The 18,743-nt window shown below is 41.5% G+C and overlaps 1 protein-coding gene across 3 annotated transcripts in view; it reads left to right on the top strand.

Moving 5' to 3' along the window:
- Positions 1–3,185, top strand: part of LOC126198961 (tRNA modification GTPase GTPBP3, mitochondrial) — a 145,501-nt gene extending 142,316 nt beyond the window's left edge. Inside the window, exons 8-9 of one of the 3 annotated variants that reach the window (XM_049935610.1) lie at positions 2,486–2,764; positions 2,871–3,184. In XM_049935610.1, the coding sequence (XP_049791567.1) occupies positions 2,486–2,717 (232 nt within the window). In that variant the 3' untranslated portion in view covers positions 2,718–2,764; positions 2,871–3,184. Of the gene's footprint in view, positions 1–2,485 lie in introns of all 3 variants that reach the window. The other 2 variants (XM_049935611.1, XM_049935609.1) reach the window with 2 other exon arrangements.
- The last annotated feature ends 15,558 nt before the right edge of the window (positions 3,186–18,743 follow it).

Genomic DNA, 18,743 nt, shown 5'->3' with positions numbered 1-18,743 from the left:
GTGGACTGACAGTCTGCCATGGAGGAACATAATGCGTTAGGATAAGACCATCACACTTGTACATGAGAATCACCATAACTTTATACCACTCCATTCGCACCATCAACAGAACAGGCTCTGCTAACGGTATATTACGCCTTCCACATCACTGGCAAGGGGTCCTACACAACACTGGTGACCACTTTGAAGGACAGCAACAAGTGCAAACATGTAACTCTTTTGTATCGGTTGTGAATAAATAGTTGCCACTATTTAAGTTCCAACCCTCATATTAAGATACATGCACATTTCATTCCAGGGCACCCTCATCCTAAAAGGTGAGAAACTGACCCTAATATCCAAAGAATCAGCTGTAATCAACAGCATTACAATGAAGAAAGCAATTTAAACCACAGCATTGAAGTCACAAAGAAAATATCCGCAGAATCATCTTATAAAATGTTCTGAGAGTGACCCCTTTCCTCACAAAAAAGTCTGGAAGGAGATAAAAAGATTCAGCATTTTGACCTCCAGGTGTGCAAAATGCAGGAAAGAATGATCAGAAAAGAGCTTAATACACTTAAATATTCTATGGATTGCATTGTAGAATGTTAGTTCACATATGAGCAGTTGAATTAGACATAACTGCAGCGGCAGAAAGAGTGTGCCCTGTCGTCACCATGCCTGCAGTGTTTTCAGATCTTGTAGTAGTTGTTGGCCTGACAGGTTAGCAGAAGACTGACAAAACATACGGTATCAGTACATTTACCTTCGACCAGATCATGGGTCATCAGTATGACCTAGCACTTCATCGCAGAGATCTTGCAGCCACCGTGTCATTGTTGTATAATGAGCAACTTCCTGCCACCACCAGAGTCATCTGACATGGATAGGAATGTGCTCACGACAGGGTCACCATTTACCATTGGATTGATAGGCCATGCTGCAGCAAATAACTCACCAATTCAATGCTGGACAACAGTAATTGCACACTGCCATGCCATCTGGAACCATCTTCTTGCTTTAGAGTAAAGAAGCTGCCACACCAAACAGGTACCTCTGGTCACTGCACATCTCCATGTGCAAAGATTATGACGGGTGCAGGAACATTGCTACTGGATGCTCAAGACATGTAATAATGGCACCTGTAAGAACGAGTTGGGAGAGATATTGGTTCACACGTACAGCAGGGTTTGAATACATAAAAAATCACATGAAGAGATGCATCCCACTTGCAGCTAGTAGATGTTTTTCATTTGCTGGACGTTAACATGATGCGAAATGGAGTCCTGACATCTCTCTCGCTGGAAACTGACACAGAAACCGACTTTCCTATCATGCGCATCCTTTTGTATTTCTGTAGTGCTCAAAGGAGAGACTCTTGTCATTCATAAATTATGACAAAATGAGCCACTCTTCATCAATTTTTACATATCTCCAGTCACTAATCAGGGAACACTAGATTTATGTTGTGTACATAAACACCCAAATGTCTACTGATTCAGGCACCTATCATTCAGTAAGATGTGTTCCTTATTGTTAAATATTTTTAGCCTGCCAAATATTAAATACTGAATCACAGTAAATAGAATATTGCACAACAGACTACTTAACACACACTCAGCATAGTGCACATTAAGGGTTACAGTGCACCTGTGGTGTTGGCAGCTCTTGCATTACATGCTGATGTTGGCAGCTCATTGACTTTGACAATAGCCAGTCAGGTTGTGGAATACAGTAGTCAGTGAGAATCACTGAATCTATTGATTTCTTTCAGCAGAAGATGCAAATTGATTACATTTATTTTCTGTATGGAGAGCACCACAATAAATATTATTGATCTCTTTATTGTGGATTTTAAGATTGGTTACTGATATTCATATTTCTTTGGTGACTGGCAAAAAAAGAAAAAAAAAAGGTTGACAAACTGATCAGTGGTCAAGCCTTGAAGCCTAGATTATGGTGGAATGTGACTATTTGGTTGTGAATGGAAGAAAACTAAATGTGCTGTCAGACTGACCTGTAGCATAGCCCATTGCCTTGGTTAGGTTGGAATGTTATAATTTGCTTGTGAATTGGCAGAGCCAGCAAATCTAAGCCTGAAAATATCATTGCCATAACAGAGTTATGTATAGTATAGCTGAAGATATACATTTGTCAATGCAATTCTCTGCTGCATGTCTTATTTCTGCTTCTGCCAAAAATTCTGAGGATGTGGTTAAATTCTATCCTAATCCAACCTAACAGAACCAAATACCAGCTAACTTTGTTTATGAATAAGCACTCCGATTGTCTACTGATAATCAACTCACAGAGTTCATCATATTAAGTTCCCACCAATTGTTCACAACATTGGTACCCAATACAACATTCACAGACAACATAAGTGCATTTTTATCCACTTTAAGAATTGCTGTCATAATATTAGCATTCCATCATATAACTGAATCTATTAATTTCTTTATTTATAAGTAACAAATTATAATGATCCTCACCACATTTTCAGGTGTGGGAGCACAATAACCAATGTCAACCCAGCACTCACACAGGCTCGCCATCGACACCACCTTGTTGCCTGTGTCGATTGTTTGGACAGGTTTTTCCAGTGCACTGGTGACACGGTCTTGGCTGCCCACCAGCTGCGAAAGGCATTGAGACACATTGGTCATATCACAGGACATGTTAGCAGTGAACAAATTTTAGATGTAATTTTCAGAGATTTTTGTATTGGCAAGTAGCAATCAGATACATGTGATTGTCCAGTCAGTTCTCAGGTATTCCTAAGGTGAGACAGATATATAATTATCACTATTGTGAAGTGTTCTTGGATGAATAGGATGATTCTGTGTGCAATATTTGATCCCCAATTGCTTTCAGTATTGTAATTTCAGAAGTCCTGCAATCATTGGAAGACCTACTGGATGGTAGATCATGTAGGAGAAGTCTCTTCCTAACCTAAGACTAAATGAAATATGCTTACAAATAAAAAATAATAGAGGCTCTTTATTGAGTAGTGCCTGTGTTTAGTCACTCTCTCTTTGTATTTATTAAATGTTAATTCAGTGGTTTATTTGATTTTTTAAAAAATATTTCTTATTGTCTGGCAAATGAGCCTCTGGTACTCTTACTTCTAAACCTGATATTATGTATGTGTTTAACTTGGATACTTTTTTTAAAATTTATATAGCAAGTAACAAAACAAGTCAGAAACAGTCTTTATTATCAGTAATTAAAACTTCCGGGCTAAGAGGCCGTGGTCCAATAGTAGAAATACTTCTCCCTGACGTTTCGTTGCCAGCTGCGGGCAACATCATCTGAGGTGAGTCTACGACTGGCTGCTAGGCCATGGAGGTCCTGTTTATATAGAGCACGTAGAGGGCGCCACCAAACACGTGACGAGTGATGGTGCCCTCTACGCGCTCTATATAAACAGGACCTCCACGGCCTAGCAGCCAGTCGTAGACTCACCTCAGATGATGTTGCCCGCAGCTGGCAACGAAACGTCAGGGAGAAGTATTTCTACTATTGTACCACGGCCTCTTAGCCCGGAAGTTTTAATTACTGAAGACGCCAGCCGTGAAAGCCTACACGCTATGAATCTTTATTATCTTCTTGCTCACTAATTGTTGTTACTGATGTTTGTCATTTTCAATAGTTAATGGATAAACAGGTATGGTGTACTAGTTTTGCCATTATCATGTGAGGGAGGAGTCAATAGTATTTTTGATCCTTGAGATATGTAGCAGTAGTATGAGAGTAAGGCAGTAATATCTTGATAATGTGTGTTGTGATATGGACCATACATAGCATAACTGAAATATTGTTAGTTCCTTTGTAATGTACATGAAGAATAATGCAAAGTTTTTTTCATCCAAGACTGTAACCTAATCTTTTTGAGATGTTTGTAAAGTCTGGCTACACATGCTGTAGTTATGATTGTTTTATGGATGCCAAGATGTTGATAATATTGAAAATAACAGTGTAAACTGAAATATACCCACCATGTGATCAGTAGTATTTTGCCAATGAAAACTTTTGTTAACATGAGTTACATTTGAAACTAGTAGAGACTTGCCTTCTATTTATTTGCTAGAGTGAAATCTGGCACAGAACACTTCAGGAACAATGCATGCTAGAGTAAGCAGTTCAATTGTGATCAAACTCATGCACTATCAGAGTTCTGGTGATATTGACCTGAGCCCAAAATGTAAACATGGAAAACCAGATCATTATCTAATCAGCAAACATTTCATTGATCACATCAAGACTGACTCATACTGACACTCAGCCAGCTTATATGCAAGGGTCTGGCATTGTCTCATTAGAGGGGTGCCTGATGACAAACACCATCTGAGTAGTGGCACTGCAGCGGTTGACAGTAATGTTGCTGCATCACCTATTTTCCGTAGGGATGCCAGGTGGTTCCACTAGATCCCCTTCACCTCCCGCAGTGACCACCATGGGATTAAAATGTAGGTGGTGCATGGTCTGGAGAATCTGCCACTGGGAGGAGCAGCAGATCGATGTCCTCAGAAGTCACTGCAGAATATTGGGGCAGTACGAGGCCCAAGGAAGTTTCATGAGTCGCCCCAGGTCCAGAGGGTCTGGTGGACATGTGGAAATGACCAGTTGCTAACCAGGATGGCAGAGGTGAGGCTGATTTTGGTGGTACCACAGAAGACTGTGGGCAGTGGCCATGGTACACATCACAGACCTGTGTCAGATGTAAATCATCCTGTATATCCTAATTTTTTGGGGGGGGGGGGGGGGGGGCATCCAAACATCCAAACCCACAGCAAGGCTGCGCATGCAGATGGAAGAAGCCTTGACACTGATACATGCCAGTGGTGGGCACAGCACATCCGAGTGGGTACTGTGCTGAGCTGCAGCTTTCAGTTGGGGTGGCACTGTAAGTCACTAGAAAACCATGGAGAGTATTAGGTGTACTGACAGACATTATTTCCCCCTTCTTGCATCGGTGTATCGTAGGTCTCTAGAAGAGCGTAGCATTCCAAAGGATTGGAAAACGGCACAGGTCATCCCAATTTTCAAGAAGGGACGTCGAACAGATGTGCAGAACTATAGACCTATATCTCTAACATCGATCAGTTGTAGTATTTTGGAACACGTATTTTGTTCGAATATAATGACTTTTCTGGAGACTAGAAATCTACTCTGTAGAAATCAGCATGGGTTTCAAAAAAGACGATCGTGTGAAACCCAGCTCACGCTATTCGTCCACGAGACTCAGAGGGCCATAGACACGGGTTCCCAGGTAGATCCGTGTTTCTTGACTTCCAAAAGTTGTTCGATACAGTTCCCCACAGTCATTTAATGAACAAAATAAGAGCATATGGACTATCAGACTAATTGTGTGATTGGATTGAAGAGTTCCTAGATAACAGAATGCAGAATGTCATTCTCAATGGAGAGAAGTATTCCGAAGTAAGAGTGATTTCAGGTGTGCCACAGGGGAGTGTCATAGGACCGTTGCTATTCACAATATACATAAATGACCTTGTGGATAACATTGGAAGTTCACTGAGCCTTTTTGCGGATGATGCTGTATTATATCAAGAGGTTGTAACAGTGGAAAATTGTACTGAAATGCAGGAGGATCTGCAAAGAATTGACACATGGTGCAGGGAATGGCAATTGAATCTCAATGCAGGCAAGTGTAATGTGCTGCGAATACATAAAAAGAAAGATCCTTTATAATTTAGCTACAATATAGCAGGTCAGCAACTGGGAGCAGTTAATTCCATAAATTATCTGGGAGTAGGCATTAGGAGTGATTTAAAATGGAATGATCATATAAAGTTGATCGTCGGTAAAGCAGATGCCAGACTGAGATTCATTGGAAGAATCCTAAGGAAATGCAATCCGAAAACAAAGGAAGTAGGTTACAGTACACTTGTTCGACCACTGCTTGAATATTGCTCACCAGTGTGGGATCCGTACCAGGTGGGGCTGATACAGGAGATAGAGAAGATCCAACGGAGAGCACCGCGCTTCGTTACAGGATCATTTAGTAATTGTAAAAGTGTTATGATGATGATAGATAAACTCTAGTGGAAGACTCTGCAGGAGAGACACTCAGTAGCTCGGTACGGGCTTTTGTTGAAGTTTCGAGAACATACCTTCACTGAGGAGTCAAGCAGTATATTGCTCCCTCCTACATATATCTCGCAAAGAGACCATGAGGATAAAGTCAGAGAGATTAGAGCCCACACAGAGGCATACCGACAATCCTTCTTTCCACAAACAATACGAGACTGGAATAGAAGGGAGAACCGATAGAGGTACTCAAAGTACCCTCCGCCACACACCGTCAGGTGGCTTGCGGAGTATGGATGCAGATGTAGATGTAGATGTATTTCCTAGCAGGTACTAGTGGCAACATAATGTTCTCTTGTTGGAGTCCATTGGCAGAGAGGTAGAACCCCAAATATTTCAAGGATGATTGCATGAAAGAACATTATAGTCCTTTGCTGCGAGCCTTTGGGAGCCCAGACTGCATAAGACTGAATTAGACCCTTTTTCCCCCAGCAAAATTCTAAGGTGGCTGCAGAAACATGTTTATTCATCAACAAATATTGTTAAAAAAAAAATACTCTAAACAACTCAAGTTCCACTGCATTCGTTAATGGCTCATTCAGAATGATAATCTGCACCTCCTTTTTGCTCAATAAAACATAAGCATGAATCCACATTATAATCATTTTTTCTGAACCAAATAGTGTTTGAATTCATCCTTTCCAACCATTCCACTCTTGAACACTTCCTCTGTGACAATCATGTATATTTTCTGATGCATAAGGCATTTTTTGTTCCTACCATCGAAACATTCTGGGATGATTTGCAGCACACCAACTCCCATCAGTGTAATAAATAATCCACCCAGTGTTGTGCAAGTGTCTTATTTCCTGCAAGAACTTGTCTCTTTTTCCTGCCAACTGCTTATTTTCCATCAGCACCAGCACAGGTTTTTTGTTGAACTTTTTGTATCTGAAGCCCAGTTTACGAATACCATGCCAAAGGGCTTTTTCAATCTTTTCAGGAAAACCGTTCACATCAATCTTCAACTTTTCCAACATGGCTGCCACTGTTGGAAACTGCTTTTAAACACAGTAATCGTGGATTTTTATCTCTTGTAGCTTTGTGTAAACTCGATCAGTACAAACTTCTGTCACCAGCCAGAACTGTTTCTTGGTGATACAAGACATAAAGTTTCTGTGTATTTTCCTAAAATTCACTTCACTGTGTTTTCACTAATACTGAGACATTCGGAAGTTCTTTTTACTAACTGTGATACAGAACTGCTCGCACCCTGTTCTTTTTCAGTATCAAAGTAAGCACTGATCACCATAGACTTTTCACGACTCCATAAATGGTTCACACAAGTACACGGAAACTAACTATGTTACGAGCACTGTCTCACATGACTACACAACAACAAATGTGAGCACAATTGATTCCTATCTGACAGGAAGCCTCAATGTAAATACACCAACAATGGACAACTGGAGGCAATATTCAGAGACCCGGTAACATAGCACCACGTGCATGAGGCACATAGGAATGCAAACACAGATAAATTAAAGAGGTAATATTAATGCTTTATGCTGATTTAAGTGCTAAAAAACATAACAGCTATGAAAGGCAATAACAGAGCTTGCATCTACACTTTTCATCTTGTTAACATGTATCACCAAGAGGAGAATTGCAGCAATCTGCACCCACCATTATTAGGACAAAATGAATAATTGGAAAGCAACTACACTTGTTGTATCTTTAAACTGTGCAAAGGAAATTTTTCTCTTAATCCAGTCTGACTTCTAATGTGAAAAATGCTCGAAAAACACCTTGTCTTAAATATTAATGTGTACGCCACCCAGTTTTCAACTAGCCAAATAAAAGTAGACATTTCCACGATTCCATGCTGTGATCAGAATATCAGCTCAAAGTCAGGGAACAGTAATTTTGAAATGAATAATAAACAACCCAAAACACAGTTATGAATCTTTTCTCTAACAGCCTTAGACCTGCAGAAATAAAATCCCTTTCCAAAGGCCTTACATGTTGCCCCACTCCCAAATTCAATCACACAGGACTTGAAGACTTTCTCTCCTTCTACTGGTCCCTACCATGGAAACACATTTTCACCACCAACCCTACCAATTAGATTCAACCCAAAACCATCAGTGAACCCTACCTGACTCAGTTCACTCCTCTATCCAACTGTGATCGCCCCCACTGCCCCAAATCACCCCATTAACTATCCAGAATTTCTTAACCTCGAACCTTGCCTCACCGTCATTTCCCCAAATCCCTCAAAATGCAGGCTAACCACAGAAAAAACCACAGTCCATCACTTAAAAACTGATCCTGACCTTATAATCCTAAAAGGCTCCACCACTGTAGTTTTGAGTCACAAGGATTACTGGACAAAAGGACTCCACCAGCTGTCAGATTCATTCACTTATGAGCCTTGTCACAGTGACCCCATACCAGAAATCCGACATGATCTCCACTCTCTCCTCAAATCCTTAGGTCCGTCCCAAAACCTCTCCCCAGAGTCTATTTCTGTCCTCACCCCTACCACTCCCTGCACTCCTACTTTCTACATGCTTCGTAAAGTCCTTAAACTCAATCACTCAGAACTCCCCATAGTTGCTGGTTGCTGTGTGCCCACTGAGAGAATATCTGATCTTGTAAACCAACACCTTCAGCCTATTCCTGCAACCTGCTCTTCTATATAAGAGACACCAACCATTTCCTCCACAGACTCTCCACAGTTCCTTTTCCTTTACCACACAGTTCCTTTTCCTTTACCACACGGTGCCCTGCTCCTCACTATTGATGCCACCTCCCTTTACACTGGCGTCCCTAATGCCCAGGGCCTTTCTGTTGTTGGACACTACCTTTCTCAATGCCCAGTGGATTCCAAACTTACAACCTCCTTCCTGGTCACTCACAGTTACTTCACCTTTGAGAGCATCACCTACAAACAAATCCATGTTATGGCTGTGGGCATCCTGGCACCATTCTGCACCAACCAATTCATGGTTCATGTAGAGGAATCATTCCTAACCACCCAGAATCCCAAACCCCTCACGTGGTTCAGATCCATTGATGACATCTTCATATTTTGAATCAAGGGTGAGGACATCCTATTCACATTGCTCCAGAACCTCAACACCCGCTCCCCCATTTGCTTCACCCAGCTTTCCTTGACCCAACAAATCATCTTCAGTGATGTTGACATCTACCTTAAAGATGGCTACGTCAGTACCTCTGTCCATATCAAATCTTCCAACCACCAGCAATACCTGCACTTCGACAGCTGTCACCCATTCCATACCAAGAAGTCCCTTCCATACAGCCTATCCACCCATTGCTGCCGTAACAATAGTGATGAGCAGTCCCTGTCAAAATATACCAAGGGTCTCACTGAGGCCTTCACAGACCAAAATTACGCTTCCAAGCTAGTAGAGAAACAGATCTTCTGTGCCTTATCACACAAGTCACTACCACCCCCAAAAGTCTCACCATCTGGCCACAAAGGAGCATTTCCCTCATGACTCAGTACCACACAAGACTGGAGCAACTGAATCACATACTTCTCCAGGGTTTTGACTATCTCTCATTGTGCCCTAAAATGAGGGAAGTCGTACCCACTATCCTTTCCACCCCTCCCACAGTGATATTCTGCCGCCCACGAAACCCACACAGTATTTTCATCCATCTCACACCCTCTGCTCCCAAACCCTTGCCTCATAGCTCATATCCCTGTAATAAACCTAGATGCCAGATCTGTCCCTTACATCCCATCACCATCACCACCACCACCACCTACTCAAGTCTGGTCACAAGCATCGCCTGTCCCATCAAAGGGAGGGCTACCTGTGAAAGCAGTCATGTTATGTACAGGTTAAGCCACAACTGCTGTGATGCATTCTACATGGGCACAACAACCAACAAGTTTCAACCAACAAGTTGCTGCCCACATGGTTGGCCACTGACAAACTGTGGTCAAGAAACAGCTGGACACTCAGTTGATGAGCACACTACCCAAACAACATTCTTTGATTCAGCGACTGATTCACAGCCTGCATCATCTGGATTCTTCCCACCAACACCATATTTTCTGAAGTGTGCAGGTGGGAACCCTTCCTGCAATATATCCTATGTTCCCGTAACCACGCCCTCCTGCCTCAACCTTCAGCCACTTATCTGCTTCCCTGCTTCCACTCCAAGACCACACAGCTTTCTCTTCCACCAACACAGCCACAGTCTTTTTACTTCTCTCCTTTGCTGCTCCCTCCCCTGCATTCCATCTAACCTCCTGTCTGCACTTAGCTGCCCTACCCTCTCCCAATGATGGTCCTATATGCTCCCACAAGTAGCTATCCTTCCACTACTCACCCCAGTCTCCTCCTTATCCCCACCACACAGATTTCTTCTCCCATCATGCGCTGTTGCTTGCAGTGTGAACTATGCGGCCACAGACAGCAACCATGTGTGTGTGAGGTTTGTTTTTGTGAATAAGTGTGTGTGTGTGTGTGTGTGTGTGTGTGTGTGTGTGTGTGTGTGTGCTTTGTCTATTTCTGAAGAAGGCTTTTTAGCCAAAGCCTTACTTGTTTAGCAGTATTTTTGTTGTGCCTGTTTGTGACTCAACACCTCCCCTATATGGTGAGTAGCAATCTATCCTTTCCATAATATTATTGTACCACATTTGTTGGTTTTTGTATTTATAATTGTGTGGTACAGAAATGTATAGTTTAAATGGTACACTACATTTAAGATTTCACCAAAACACATCACTTTCAGTATGGTTTGTTACACTACAGTATCAGATAGTGGAATGTTAGTGGAAAAATGTTACTGCCCACTAGATGATTGCCTGACATGAACACGACCTTTTGTCTTCCCATGTCAAAAATTTGAAAGCAATAAAATGTAATTTGCAGTCATCACTTTGGTAAATGGTGTAAAAACCATAAACACAGTAGGATACATAGGTAGTTACAGCAAAGGAATTGCTTCCTATTACTGATTAAAGCACATTTTGCTTACCTTAGATCATTTGTTTATAGGCAAAATCAGGTTGTTTCCTCTTCTACACTGCTAAATAGTCTATGACTATTTCATTAAAGTTTGGATGGTTCAGTAGTTCCTTTATAACCCATAGTCTAAATTTTGCAGTTTTCAGAATTGTAGTATACTGAAGTTATTTACAAGAAAATAAAACACACAAGAACTCAGGCACAGCACATTCACAAAAAGAAACTTGCTAACAATGCCAACAGTACGTTTTTTGTATGTATTTTTTCTATTCATTTGTGAAAGTCTCTCTAGGTGGTGACATGTTACTGTGTTCTTTTGTACTCTAGTGAGACACTTACAGACTTTTTGCTGCAGTGGATTAACATCAATGCCAGAAAGAAACAGAAAGCTATCTAAAACACTAGCAAAACAGTATGTGTGAGAGAGGAGAGAGAGAGAGAGAGAGAGAGAGAGAGAGAACCTGACAAAGAATACAAGTACTATAGCTACAATTCAGTGATCAACACCTTTTTTATGCGGCTATCTATACAACACACCTTTTATACAGTGAGTAGCTCTATTTCATTATTGCACATCTTGTCCAATTAATTTGCAGAAAGGAGGTTGTGAAGCCATCATGTAATTTTTTATGTTTGTTAGCTATCACAGGTCACATTTATCTACAAGAAAGGCAGTAGAAGTGACCCACAAAACTACCATCCAGCATCTTTCACATTGATTTGTTGTAGAATTTTAGAACATATTCTGAGCTCAAACATAATGAGGTATCTTGAACAGAATGACTTCATCATGCCAACCAGCATTGATTCTGAAAACATCGATCATGTGAAAAGCAACTTACACTTTCCTCACATGACATACTGAAAGCTTTGAATGAAGGCAGTCAGGTAGATGCAGTATTTCTTGATTTCCAAAAAGTGTTTGACTCAATGCCACAAATACACCTATTATCAAAAGTACAATCATATGGGGTATCAAGTGAAATTTGTGACTGGACTGAGGACTTTTTCTTAGGGGGGACACAGCATCTTATCTTGGATGGAGAGTCATCATCAGATGTAGAAGTAAATTCAAGTGCACTCTACAGAAGTGTGCTGGGACCCTTGCTGTTCATGTTGTATATTAATGACCTTGTGGACAGTAATAATAGTAACCTTAGACTTTTTGCAGATGACACAGAGAAGGCAGCACAAATATTCAGTCAGATCTTGATAAGATTTCAAAATAGTACAAAGATTGGCAAGTAGCTTTAAATCATCAGAAATGTTAAATAGTGCACTTCACAAAATGAAAAAATGTAGACTGCTGTGACTATAGTATCAATGAGATGCCTGGGAGTACACTTTGCAGGGATATGAAATGGAATGACCATGTAAGCTCAGTTGCAGGTAAAGCAGGTGTTAGACTTCAGTTTATTGGTTCCATACTGGGGAAGTGCAGTCAGTATACAAAGCCGATTATTGGTACCATACTGGGGAAGTGCAATCAGTCTACAAAGGAGATTGCTTACAAATCACTTGTGCAACCAGTTCTAGAATATTGCCCAAGTGTGTGAGACCTGTACCAAACAGGACTAACAGGGAATATTGAACATGTATGGAGAAGATGAGCATGAGTGGTCAAAGGTTTGTCGGATTCGTGGTAGAGAGCCACAGAGATGCTGAAGGAACTGAACTGGAAAACTCTTGAAGATAGACGTAAACTGTTCTGAGGAATTCTATTAACCAAGTTTCAAGAACCGGCTTTAAATGATAACTTTAGGTGTAGAGTCTTGTACCGCAGGGAAGCAAGAGAGAGGATGTTGTTATGGGTGGCCAGTATCCTCTTTCTGCAACACAAATGCACACATGGATTAATACGGTTCTTTATTTACGTGAACAGGATACTTACGTTGAATAGAGTCCATGTGTTGTGGTACAAGCTCATCAGTAATTGTACTCTTGTGAAAAATATCGGTAATCTTACTATTACAACTTTAGTCTCACTGCTAGTCCCACTGTGGTCACTGATCTGATCGCTATGTACTGTCGTAACTTGTGACGTAAACTGAACCCATTGTAATTGAATTGACAGACGCCAAACTGGAGTAGTGAGGTTCTCCGGTCAGCGGCGATGGCCTAAATACTTAATGTCAAGAGGGCAGTGGCAGCATGTTGCTTGTCCGCGTGTCCCTGGCCTCTCTCATGACAGGCACACTTGATCCTGTACCTACTATCGGTTGATCTTTGCCGACCGGTGTGCTGCCAACAGCTTATGCCAGCACACTAGGAATATACTACAACCCCCTACTTATCACTATCCCACACAGGGGTCATGAGGTTGAGATTAGATTAATTACAGCATGCACAGAGGCATTCAAACGATTATTCTTCCCAAGCTCCATATGTGAATGGAGCATGGTACAATGTGACATACACTCTGCCATGTACCTCAAGGCCATTTGCAGACTATACATGTAGATGTAATGCATAACTACAGTTTCACTAGTTTTAATGATCCTGAATTTAATTGATAGAGGGTGCATCCACAATGGTTCCAAATCATCATTAACCAGTACTAGCTTATTGTTGTTGTTGTTGCGGTCTTCAGTCCTGAGACTGGTTTGATGCAGCTCTCCATTCTACTCTATCCTGTGCAAGCTTCTTCATCTCCCAGTACCTACTGCAGCCTACATCCTTCTGAATCTGCTTAGTGTACTCATCTCTTGGTCTCCCTCTACGATTTTTACCCTCCACGCTGCCCTCCAATACTAAACTGGTGATCCCTTGATGCCTCAGGACATGCCCTACGAACTGATCCCTTCTTCTAGTGAAGTTGTGCCACAAGCTCCTCTTCTCCCCAATCCTATTCAATACCTCCACATTAGTTATGTGATCTACCCATCTAATCTTCAGCATTCTTCTGTAGCACCATATTTCGAAAGCTTGTATTCTCGTCTTGTCCAAACTATTTATCGTCCATGTTTCACTTCCATCCATGGATACACTCCATACAAATACTTTTAGAAACGACTTCCTGACACTTAAACCTATACTCGATGTTAACAAATTTCTCTTCTTCAGAAATGCTTTCCTTGCCTTTGCCAGTCTAAATTTTATATCCTCTCTACTTCGACCATCATCAGTTATTTTGCTCTCCAAATAGCAAAACTCCTTTACTACTTTAAGTGTCTCATTTCCTAATCTAATTCCCTCAGCATCACCCGATTTACTTAGACTACATTCCATTATCGTCGTTTTGCTTTTGTTGATGTTCGTCTTATATCCGCCTTTCAAGATACTGTCCATTCTGTTCAACTGCTCTTCCAAGTCCTTTGCTGTTTCTGACAGAATTACAATGTCATCAGCGAACCTCAAAGTTTTTATTTCTTCTCCATGGATTTTAATACCTACTCGAACTTTTCTTTTGTTTTCTTTACTGCTTGCTCAATATACAGATTGAATAGCATCGGTGAGAGGCTGCAACCCTGTCTCACTCCCTTCCCAACCACTGCTTCCCTTTCATCTCCCTCAACTCTTATAACTGCCATCTGGTTTCTGTATAAATTGTAAATAGCCTTTCACTCTCTGTATTTTACCCCTGCCACCTTCGGAATTTGAAAGAGAGTATTCCAGTCAACATTCTCAAAAGCTTTCTCTAAGTCTACAAATGCTAGAAACATAGGTTTGTCTTTCCTTAATCTTTCTTCTAAGATAAGCTGTAGGGTCAGTATTGCCTCACATGTTCCAACATTTCTACGGAATCCAAACTGATCTTCCCCGAGGTCGGCTTCTACCAGTTTTTCCATTCGTCTGTAAAGAATTCGCATTAGTATTTTGCAGCTGTGATTTATTAAACTGATATTTCGGTAATTTTCACATCTGTCAACACCTGATTTCTTTGGAATTGGAATTATTATATTCTTCTTGAAGTCTGAGGGAATTTCGCCTGTACTAGTCTTGTACAAGAAAAAAACTTTCCCCTGCCTCCTATGAGAGAGCTTTAGGGCAGAGCTATCTTGTGAGCTGCCTGCATGTCACATTGCAGGTTCACTGATTCAGTGATGTAAACTGCATTGCGAGTGTCCAGCACTTTCATTCGTGGGGCTGAAATTTATGTGACTGAGTACTTTCTATGATGGCCTATCAGACTGTGTGCATAACGTTGTTTCTTTTTACTGAATTCCTGAGGCTAGTAGAATGAATAGGTGCCTTGCTGTCAGCATGGCCAGGAATTATATTTGCTCTCATTTTAATGACCTTATAATTTTTATGTCTCAAAAATAAAACTTCTTGGGAAAACTATAAAATTGTGACAGAATTGGTAGCCAATACTTACAGGTCAGTTTCTCTGATTCTGCATCTGAGTGATGGGCCCTTCCTTTTTAAACTAGCCACCCACTGAGTCTCCTCTGAGGAAGGCACTATAATTTCCATAATCTAGTACAGTTTATGTAGTTTTATATGTGTGTATTGGCCATACTGACATTTCTACTGTAGGTAATTGCTGCACAGCTGTGTTGTCTCATAATGTTAAAATTTTTTGCATTTCTTCTTTTTTAATTTTAGTGCTGAATCCTAAAATTTTGTTTGATCTATTCTATGTAATAATGGCATAAAATTAAAAAATAATTTTCTTGTAGAGAGAGGGAGGGGGAGGGGGAGAGAGCGAGAGAGAGGGAGGGAGGGGGGGAGGGAGAGAGCATTCTAATGTTTTTTGGAAGTTTGAATTTTTTCCAAATTTTGTTTTTATGTGCTTGTTCAGCACATCTTTATTTCATTGAGTGGCTGTATTTTATCATTTCATGGTAGTTGTAGGAGATAGGGATTAGAAAGCAGCTAGACGGTGATATGCAGATCTGTTGGTACTCAAAAAGTTTAGTGTTCTCTTGTAGTGCAAGACATTTGAAATTCTATTATAGGATACAGAATGTACAGTCGTTAGCAATTGAGTTCACTATGTTGCAGTATTATTGTATCATTACACACACACACACACACACACACACACACACACACACACACACACACACACACACACACACACATATCAAATCTGTATTGGGTGACATGAAATTCACAGATAAATTTTGGAGGTTGTTGGCAGATATTTTCTGAGTATTTTGGGATCAGGGTCCTGCAGTCTCCAGTAGCTTGTTATGTAGTAAGTGCATTTAGTTCGAGAATAGTGGATTGATCATTATGATCCTGTTCCATGGCCAGCCATCTCTGTCACCAGGCATGACACCAGCGCACATGTGAAAAGTTTAGTTAATGAGACTCTTGTCAATATTGCCATGGACCTGGTTCCTAGGATCATCAGAGCCATGGAATTAGTATGCTAAACATCTAGGATTCTTGAGGTGTAAGACAGTTGATGGTGAATCACTGTACACTATGCCAGATCATGCTGGTCAACATTTTGAACAATACATGTAAGCGAACAGTTCTGCTTTTGTTACACATTGTACAGTACACTGACAGCATTTATTGAATATACTGTGATGTAAGTGCATATTGTGTGTCTGAGGACTGTTACATTACTCTCTGTTACATATTGCACATTTTGATGATTGCACATAACAGGCATTTCATCGCTGTGAAGATATTTTCACAGGTGTAATTAATGTAACAAATGGCATGAATCATTATTAAATTATTATTCTGCAACAAGCTATGTGAAATTTGGGTTCAGTCTGAATATCACTGTCTAATTGCCACACCTACTGGACACTGCATTGGCACAGCACATGGAAAGTCTCTTTCATACAACTCATTGACACATGAAGGGGAAAGCACCCTTTGCAGCTTGGTGGCACACATATATGCCTTCCTGTTGTCACATAAAGAATCCAGAGACAGTGCCCTATCGTAGACTGGAAAATGGAATAGTGCATGCCAAACAAACGTGGACAAAGTTACAACAGCCCTAACCAGATATAATTGTGAGGAGGTATTGTTGTGTCTCAGACATGGGTTTCACTGAAGAGTTGAATGAGGAGATTCCAACCTGTCGATCAATGAGATAGGGAGGCTTTAGTCTCAGAGATCCATGAGATAATATTGGCAGGTGAGGAGGTTCAAATGGTTCAAATGGCTGTGAGCACTATGGGACTTAACTTCTGAGGTCATCAGTCCCCTAGAACTTAGAACTACTTAAACCTAACTAACCTAAGGACATCACACACATCGATGTCTGAGGAAGGATTCGAATCTGCGACCGTAGTGGTCACGCGGTTCCAGACTGTAGCGCCTAGAACCACTCGGCCACTCCGGCTGGCAGGTGAGGAGGCCGACAAGGAAGGACTTGCCATTGGTGGGGAGGCTTGCATGCCTCAGCGATACAGATAGCCGTACCATAGGTGCAACCACAGCAGAGGGGTATCTGTTGAGAGGCCAGACAAATGTGTGGTTCCTGAAGAGGGGCAGCAGCCTTTTCAGTAGTTGCAGGGGCAACAGTCTGGATGATTGACTGATCTAGCCGTGTAACACTAACCAAAACGGCCTTGCTGTGCTGGTACTGCGAACAGCTGAAAGCAAGGGGAAACTACAGCCGTAATTTTTCCCGAGGGCATGCAGCTTTACTGTATGGTTAAATGATGATGGCGTCCTCTTGGGTAAAATATTCCGGAGGTAAAATAGTTCCCCATTCGGATCTCCGGGCGGGGACTACTCAGGAGGATGTTGTTATCAGGAGAAAGAAAACGCGTTCTACGGGTCGGAGCATGGAATGTCAGATCCCTTAATAGGGCAGGTAGGTTAGAAAATTTAAAAAGAGAAATGGATAGGTTAAAGTTAGATATAGTGGGAATTAGTGAAGTTCGGTGGCCGGATGAACAAGACTTCTGGTCAGGTGAATACAGGGTTATAAATACAAAATCAAATAGGGGTAATGCAGGAGTAGGTTTAATAATGAATAAAAAAAGTAGGAATGCGGGTAAACTTCTACAAACAGCATAGTGAACGCATTATTGTGGCCAAAATATATATGAAGCCCATGCCTACCACAGTAGTACAAGTTTTGTGTTAGCAGAAGCCAACACCGTGTTACAAGTGCAGGCTGAAATGCACGCATCTTAGCTCACGCAGGCTGGCGTGAGGAGGGAAGAACTTTACTGACATGAGGTCTGGAACATGACAAGGAATGAGAATTCAGAAAGCGGACATAATTAGTTTGATACTTAACTTTAACCCATTAATGATGAACGTCGCTCTTGACAGCACATGATTCACAATATTATCTGTTCAGGACACATTATTGAAGATACTGAGTATAGTAAATGAATATGGCGCCTTGCTAGGTCGTAGCAAATGACGTAGATGAAGGCTATGCTAAACTGTCATCTCTGCAAATGAGAGCGTATGGAGAAAGTGAACCATCACTAGCAAAGTCGGCTGTACAACTGGGGCAAGTGCTAGGGAGTCTCTCTAGACTAGACCTGCCATGTGGCAGCGCTTGGTCTGTAATCACTGATAGTGGCGACACGCAGGTCCGACGTATACTAACAGACCGCGGCCGATTTAAAGGCTACCACCTAGCAAGTGTGGTGTCTGGCAGTGACACCACATTCCTCCCCCCCCGAAAATTGGCATACGGTTGTGGTATAAGGCCTCCGCCCGCTGTGGGGAGGACCCCATGTTGACGTATGCGACGAGGTGGGGAGCCTAACAACAGGCGAGGCTGTGCCACACACACACCCTGCCATTCGGACTGCG

Source organism: Schistocerca nitens, chromosome 8 (assembly GCF_023898315.1).
Source record: "Schistocerca nitens isolate TAMUIC-IGC-003100 chromosome 8, iqSchNite1.1, whole genome shotgun sequence".
In the NCBI taxonomy this organism is placed as follows: domain Eukaryota; kingdom Metazoa; phylum Arthropoda; class Insecta; order Orthoptera; family Acrididae; genus Schistocerca; species Schistocerca nitens.
The sequence above is the reverse complement of the archived record's forward strand: the minus strand, read 5'-3'. Positions and strand labels throughout refer to the sequence as shown.